We start from the raw sequence: 7,752 nt of genomic DNA on the forward strand, positions 1-7,752 counted from the left end.
GCTCGCGCGCTCATTGGCTAATTTTCATTGTCAATAAGCGGACAGACACATTAATTTATAATTTACGCGATGCGTCAACGAGCGAGAGCGGACAGTTTGACAAGAGAGAGCGGACAGTCTGCGGATCCACGAGGCGTTAGCCGAGTGGATCCGCAGCTACTTTGACATTGTTATGACGAAATTTATGATCAATAACAGGCCAGGGGCATCAAAAACTGACGTCAATTTGTTAAACTTCATCGATAAGGAATAGTGAAAAAACACAACAACAACCTTTATTGTACTCGTTCTCGCAAATTAACGCCATGATCGATTACCAGCCGTTGTTCGGGAAAATGAGCCCGCGCTCCTTCCCCTGAACTCCCTTTCTCGGGGAGGACCTTCGGAAACTGGACTCCACAAGCAGTGGAAATCGAACCTGGTCGTCAGAGAGCTCAGGCTAGTAGCCAACTCGATAAAAAAAAATAAACTCTCAACAAAATTGGTTTCCCTGCGTTTCTGCAGCTATAAACTTGAGATTTCGTTTAAAAGAGTGAAGACATATAATATATAATATATCTAGACACAACAAGATATTGGCAACGATTCTAGTCCTCAAGCTTTTTCCGTCTATCGTTTTACAAACCTTCTTCATCAGGATATTGTCACCTTCATCTTGCTCAAGGTGAAACTAAAAAATAAATGTTTAAACCAAATTAAATTACAAACAAGAAACAAGTCAGCGAGCACCAAATTTCTAGGAGCGTCAAACCATACCCAAAGGGGAAACAAAACGTGCGATTTTGTAGAACAGTGCTCTAGAAATTAGTGAAAATAATGCAGTAGAAAGTGAACATATTACCCAGTGGAGAGGACGCGAATTTGCACGAGCAAAAGATGAACATGAAAGCCTCGCATTTCAAATGTGGTAAAAAGTTGCGGAAAACGTTCCTGTCGTCGCATTCGTCTTTTTACCGCTTCGCTTCGTTGACTCGTTTTGATTTCAATAAATTCCTGGTTCTGCCGGCAAGCTTGTGTGTTTCAAAAGCGTGCGCGACGACATTCGTAAAAGACGAATGTCGCGCGCGACACGATCGACGAAAAAAACAAAATCAAACCGCCAGCGCTAACCTTAATAAACAAACGGCCAGAAACCCGGCCACCTGAAAACAATGCTGAACTAAACTAATTTACATGGAAAGTAGATAGCTGTAATATGCAGAATAAAACTAATAAGTACAACAAAAGGTAAAATACAAAGAACACTAATTACAAGAAACGAAAACAAAAGGTCTAAATATGTGCAAGAGAAAGAGCTAAATTCTTGTCCTCGCAGTTCCAAATACTTATGGCAAATTAAAAGGGATCAAATTACGCAATGAAAGTGTAATCAGGTAAAATGTAGCAGCTAGTTCAACAAAATTCACTTGCGTCCTTAACCAGGCTACTCATTATTAAGTAGAGAAACAACAACGCTGAAATACCACTGCAATGCATTCACCTTAAAATGGCCACAAAATAACTCAATGGTGTCTAGCACAACCAGACCAACTTCGTTGGCCAGATTCCCCTCCATCAAGACACGAGTTTGAATATCCAAGTTTATACCTTCAATGCAAAACGAGAAATAAAATCAGTGGATTTCAACAGTACGAATCAGCGTACCTCCATCATAGTCTGGCTTGTTGAAAGCAAATCCCGGCTAATACTTGGTGTAGAAGACACAGTTGACATAAAACAACTGCGAACAAAACGACAAAAGAACGAGGAATACAATAAAAACAATGGTTTTGTGAGGCGGTGTTCTGTTGTGACGAGTTCTGCGTCTTCTACACCAAGAGGGAGCCCAAATCCCTCGTTTACGATTATCAGAGATCACTGATGAATCAATAAAAGCAAGTCGAGCGGAGTCAAAATTGCTCCGAGAAGAAATTGGTACTTGGCAATGAAACCCAATTTGCTCGGGTGATCTTCACGAATGTCTCCACTGTGAAAGAGAGAGCTTATAAGGTAACTACAGTGCTTAAAATTTCATTTAATTGGCTAACATCGAGGCGAGAGAATGGACACCCAATAGGCTAAGACTTATGTAAGCATGTAGACTTCCACAGAGCACAAGCAAAGGTCTCTATTAAAATACCACAATGCCACGTGCTTCTTCTCCAAAGTACAAGAAAATCGAATCACTTTTCTAGACATGTCGCCTGACTTAAAAATTTTTGTTCATGGTTTGCGCATCAAAGTTTAGCCTAAATTTTCCAAGTTTGTCGTTTGCAATCCATGTTCATCTTTTCCATCCTTAACCATCCTTGTTCCTTTATGGTTTATTATCATCTTTTTGGTGTTTTTCTATCTTAGTAAATTACTATTTCCAGGTTTCCTTCAAATAAAAGGGGATTTTGTACGAGGCAAAAATAACTCAAAATGCTGTGACTGGGCTCCTTTAAGACAAACGAGACAAAACCAAATACTACGGTCTCAGTTACCTCCACTGCTCGCTGTTCTGGAATGCCGCGACTTTCCCTGATTAGACACTCCTCCTTGGTACTTCTGCTCGAAGTACTGTTTTGTGGTTTCACTGTGGGTGCTGGAGAAAGGTCAGGACAAAAGATCACGATACAAGCCGCGCAAAAAGTGGAGGTGATGAATCGGGAAGGGTAGAGCAGTGACAACGACTGGATTTCAACGGGGTAAGGCAATCTACTACAGCTCCCAAGTACTTCCTCAACAGCAACAGAAGCAGCAGCAACAGCAACAACAACAACAACAACAACAACAACAACAACAACAACATAACACCGCTTAAATCAACGAGACCTAGCCCCAAAAATGACTAAGTTTGAGACACGAAGATAGCTAGGTTCACACAATAAGGAGCAAGTGAGTTGTGTCGTGGCATGAGGCTTTTCTAAGAATATGAAGACTTGCCATGAGGCTTTTAGAATGTGAAGGTTACGTAAGTGTATATAGGCGATGTTCTTTGCATGAATGCATGAGTTCTTATCAAACTCAAGGACCGAGTGACTAAGAAATTGGTTACAGTTAACCGATATTTAGGTCAGAATAATCTTTGAGATCTGATCACATCCTTAGTGTACAATCTGTTCATACTTATTTGGTAAGTTAGATTTTTTTAAAACTGTAAGACATTATAATTATTTATTACGTTACCAAAGGTTACTAAACATCAGCATTTAGTAAACTTGAGATTTCAATGTATCAAGGAGGGGTGTTGAGTTTAATAAACTTACACAAGTAAGATAAACGTTAATAAGTTATTTGTTAAAAATAAGTTATACGATATGCATACTTTGCGGTTGGAAATGGACGCCATATCGCTTTAAGATATTCAAAATCCCTGTTAAAGTACAAAATGGAAGGTTAATATTCATTTTACATTTAATGAGAGGGCACTGTCATCTGCACGTTCATTTTCCCCTTAGATGAAGCGAAAAACAAAAACAGACCATGGATGAAGAAAAGAACAGAGAGATGAATTGCTAAGTTGAAATTTTGATTCAGTGCTTCTTTCTGTTCCTCTCTGTAACGCTGAAGAGACTGGCTCCAAATTGTAAGTCTGTGGATGAAAACCAGTGTGTAACCAATTCATATGAAAGCTACTGAGCAGGTACGGTACACTCTCGATTACGCCGTACAACGTGGGTCGTCTAACTCAGTCAGTCTGGAGATTAAAACTATGAAACCTGTGTGCAGTGTTCCAGATAGGTGAGGGTCTCAGGTCAAAAACCCGACAAGCGGGTCAGCTACATGACCTGACAAATTAATCGAAAATTTATAATGATTTGGTGGGAACAGTGGGAATTGACCCGTTGGAATTCCATATTGACACTCCGGAGCCTTGTGTGTGACTAGAGATCCATATGGAAGCCGTAAATTCCTTCGAGCAGTCCTTTCATTTGTGACTGTTTTTCAGGTCTGACAGTGTGGATCAAACAAAGAACACTCTGAGGTGACCATTTTAGAGAGTTGGTACGTCTTTCATTTTATTTTATTTTTATTTCTTGTCAAATAGTCTATTTTAGTGAATAACAATGACAGTGCTCCTCCAAATATCTCTGTAGTGTAAGTACACGCTTTATGGCTTTATAGTGGTTAAAACCTGGGATGACAACTTTAATAATCCATTGAACGTTATAAACGCTTTTACCTGATATGCCATGAAATTAGTTTTGCACCTACGGAGCTTTTAGGGATGAATTCACAGGCCAGTTAAAAGTTAGGTTTTGCACAAATGGCGTGTTAGCGTGCATAAGATCCTGCCATTGAGATGGCCGGGTTTTAAAAGTATGGAAAGGTACGTGTATGGTAAGTACGATCAAGAGAGTCCAAGAAAGAATGTATTACATTGAATGCTGAAAACACATATACAAGAAATCAATCGATCAATCAAATAATTAATCAATAAGTCAATTGATCAAGAAGTCAATCAATTAATCAGAAAAATAATTATTGAATGAATCAAGTAGTAAGCACTGGTCATTGGGGTGTACTCCTGTGTGCGTTTCCTAAAGACCAGGGGTCCGTTTTTCGAAAGCCCCGGAAAGTTTACGCACCCGAAAAGCCGTAGCACAGAGCTGTTTTATGCACATATTTTAATATGAACAGGTTCCCTTCAAGCAAGAAGTTTCAGGCGTATACAACTCTCTGTCTTTAAACACCGATTAACTAAAGCTGGACTGGCTTTGCGGGCCCGAAAAGTTTCCGAGGCTTGCTCTGGTCCGGGTTGTTCGAAAGGTGGATAACGCTATCCACCGGATAAATCACTATCAAGTGGATAGCGTGGTTTGTTTTGTTAAAACTTATCCACTGGATGGAGATTTATCCGGTGGATAACGTTATCCAGCCTTCGAACAACTGACGCCTGATGACGCTCCGTATGTCGATTGTCTTGTCTTCCTTCTAGGTTCCAAATTTTACACTGAAAACAGTGATCGCAAGCCATATAGTGATGCATTTTACCTTTGGGAAGTAATTTTTTCTTTACCAGCGTACTGAAAGTGCTTCAAAGCAAGTCTGTAAAGAACAGTCAACACAAACAAGTCAATAATGCATGGTCGCATAAACTTTACTCCACCTTCTAATCACCGTTTAGCTTCGGCAAGTAATATAAGTAGTGTAACTCGCAGACATTCACCCATGCGATTTAGTTGTTTTCTGTTTAAATCTGTGAAAATTGCCAAACGATACGTTATATCCTAATTTTAAGATCTTGTTTAGTATAGCCTGCGTGGCGAGCGTTCCGTATGGGAGCAAAGTCTGGTCGCGCGAAAATTGGAGCCAGAGTCAAATAATAATAATAATCATCATCATCGAAGGCGTCAAATTTTTTGCTCTCGCCCCAAGTTTCGTGCAACCAACAGGAGAGAAACTCATCGCTTATACGGAATGTTTGCTACACAGGCTAGGTTTTGCGATAATGACTGAACACGAAGCCACTAATTTAGTTTGGCCCAAAACTGTTGGAGAAGCTACTATTTATTCTATTGTTCTATTTATTTATTTTTCTTTTGGCAAACTTACTCTAACAAGTCAAACACGTCAATAAGAGCGGCAAACTTGCAGTAATTCTTGTCCTGCTGGATCAAATACAACACTGTAGGATGCCAGTGAGGTCGTTTAATTGAAGATGACAGGATCTGACGCCACCAATCCAGAATCACGCCTGAGGAGAAACAAACTAAAGTTACCTTAAGGCTCGTGTCAAACGTCCAACTGCTCGTCATTCGAACTAGCAGTTAAGGTGTTAGTCCGGCTCGTTGTCGACTGAACGTTTATTTCGAATACTATCTTCAGATAGGACAACGGAAGGGAGCAGCTGATTGATCCACATATATGTAATCGACATAAGCTTAACTTGTCAAAAAAAGACAAAAACACTTGACGATTAGGACGACCATTTTGCCGTTACTTGCCTGCGCAAAATACAGTAACGTCCAGAAATTCATTTGATATTTTTTCGTTATACAGTTTAACTTGACATACCTTGTTCTAAATTTTTGAAGATGTACAACGAGCACAAGAGTAGTTCCTTCGTCTCGTCCTCGTCCAAAGGCACCTGCAAAGCAATCTGGGTAGCCTCTCTGAGTGGCATGGCTGTCTGTGGCGTTAGCGAGTCACTCGGACTCTGTTTCATTGCTGCCGAGTAACTTGAGCTGCGGTTGGAATCGGCCGCGAAGTCACTGGTAGGGACTGTCATAGTCGAGGAGGTCTGGGACATTTGTTGCTGGAGAACTTGTTGCGACAAGTCGTATTTGCTTCCATGGAAACGAGGTGCGTGATCGAGAAGGACCGAGAGGAGGGGAAGGTAAAGGGTGCAAATACGGGCTTGTTTTTGCTGCGGACATTAAATTGGGAAGCACTGTTAGTGGCAAGGTTATTCTGCACTCTGAATGATCTAATAACTGATGAACATGTCGAGCATAGCGTGAGAGAGGAGACGAAAGAGCCGTTCCAAATGCAGCAGAACCCCTTCAACACGACTCCTTTTGACTCCAAAAATGTACTAACGGCGATTCCAGTACTAAAACCTTTAAAGTGATGTCTTGGCAGGTACCCACCCCATCCACTTTTTATCCACTTCTGCTCGCACTACAACGAGCAAAACGAACCTCATTTTCTGAATTATTTAAATTTTTTTTTTATTTTGTTTTGTTTTGTTTTGTTTTGTTTTTTTTCTATATCTCATTCGATACCTCGAGTGATTGTTTCGCCGAGTTCAATTTATAAAGAGAATAGAGGGTTGGGAGACAAAAAGTGCATTGCTAAAACGGCAAGGTGTCAAAGGTACAATTATAATGCAATATTGGGCCACACAGCATTGGTATTAAACAGGCTCTGCAATCACTTGTACTCACTTCGCCTTCATAGCGGTTATCAAGTTCATGTTTGACCAGCATGTTCCTCAACACTCTGATAGCTAACTTTCTGATGTGCCGACCCTGTGTAAGGGCAGAAGAGACCTGAAGAAAAAGAAAACAGTCGTTTTAGATTTATTGAGTGACTACTAAGACCACCTCAATGGGTACAGGGGCCTGCTGAGGTCTGTAATTGTACAAAGAGGCGTAACAAAATGAATGCTGCTGTTACAAAATTAAAGTTATCACGATAGCCAATTTCTACAACACACAAGATGCCATCAAGCGATTGTGCATGTGTTAACAATTAAGTGTTCATACTTTTTACTGTTAACAGTGTGTAAAGTGGTCTCCTTTTTACTTTACCTATGCGAGCGAGGTGTGAAATTTCTTATACGAAATCCATTAAGCAGCAAGAATCATATTGCTATTCATTGAAAGAAAGCGGGGCCAAGAGGTCTCAATTTTGCAGGCTATGATCCATTTCTACAATCGACATCCTTACAAATACTAACTTTTTAATTGTTTCTGTCATTTGAGCAACACTGTTCTACAAAACCGAACTATTATTGACTGTTTTCCTGTACGTTATTTATGTTTCAGCACTACAAAAACTCATGTTACATGTCAATATCCTCGTTCCTTCAAGTTCTCACCTCTCGCAGAAGCAGTCCAACAAGGAAATACCTCTTGCAATAATCATCTGTCAACTCACAGTCGTGTACACCACCAAGAGCTGAAGGAACGAAATGATCAACGAAAAACAACAGTCAATAATTCCAAGTCCTCGCGAAACTAACAGCTGTCAGTAAAAGTGGGTCCACAACATGTACATACGAGGAAGAGCTACTTTTGCAATGCCCAGAAAGAACTTTTGTCCACAAAATGTGTTTCACTC

The 7,752-nt window shown here is 40.2% G+C and overlaps 1 protein-coding gene across 5 annotated transcripts in view; it reads right to left on the reverse strand.

Annotated features, from left to right (window-relative positions):
- Positions 1 to 7,752, reverse strand: part of LOC145491765 (dedicator of cytokinesis protein 11-like) — a 65,245-nt gene that overhangs the window by 18,908 nt on the left and 38,585 nt on the right. For all 5 annotated transcript variants that reach the window (XM_081471019.1, XM_081471021.1, XM_081471022.1 and 2 more), the window contains 8 exons: positions 7,511 to 7,590; positions 6,855 to 6,959; positions 5,983 to 6,334; positions 5,521 to 5,662; positions 4,960 to 5,013; positions 2,466 to 2,566; positions 1,481 to 1,587; positions 626 to 670 (listed from right to left, as the gene is read on the reverse strand). In XM_081471019.1, the coding sequence (XP_081327145.1) occupies positions 626 to 670; positions 1,481 to 1,587; positions 2,466 to 2,566; positions 4,960 to 5,013; positions 5,521 to 5,662; positions 5,983 to 6,334; positions 6,855 to 6,959; positions 7,511 to 7,590 (986 nt within the window). The remainder of the gene's footprint in view (positions 1 to 625; positions 671 to 1,480; positions 1,588 to 2,465; positions 2,567 to 4,959; positions 5,014 to 5,520; positions 5,663 to 5,982; positions 6,335 to 6,854; positions 6,960 to 7,510; positions 7,591 to 7,752) is intronic.

The sequence above is a fragment of the Orbicella franksi genome, chromosome 7, assembly GCF_964199315.1.
Source record: "Orbicella franksi chromosome 7, jaOrbFran1.1, whole genome shotgun sequence".
NCBI lineage: Eukaryota > Metazoa > Cnidaria > Anthozoa > Scleractinia > Merulinidae > Orbicella > Orbicella franksi.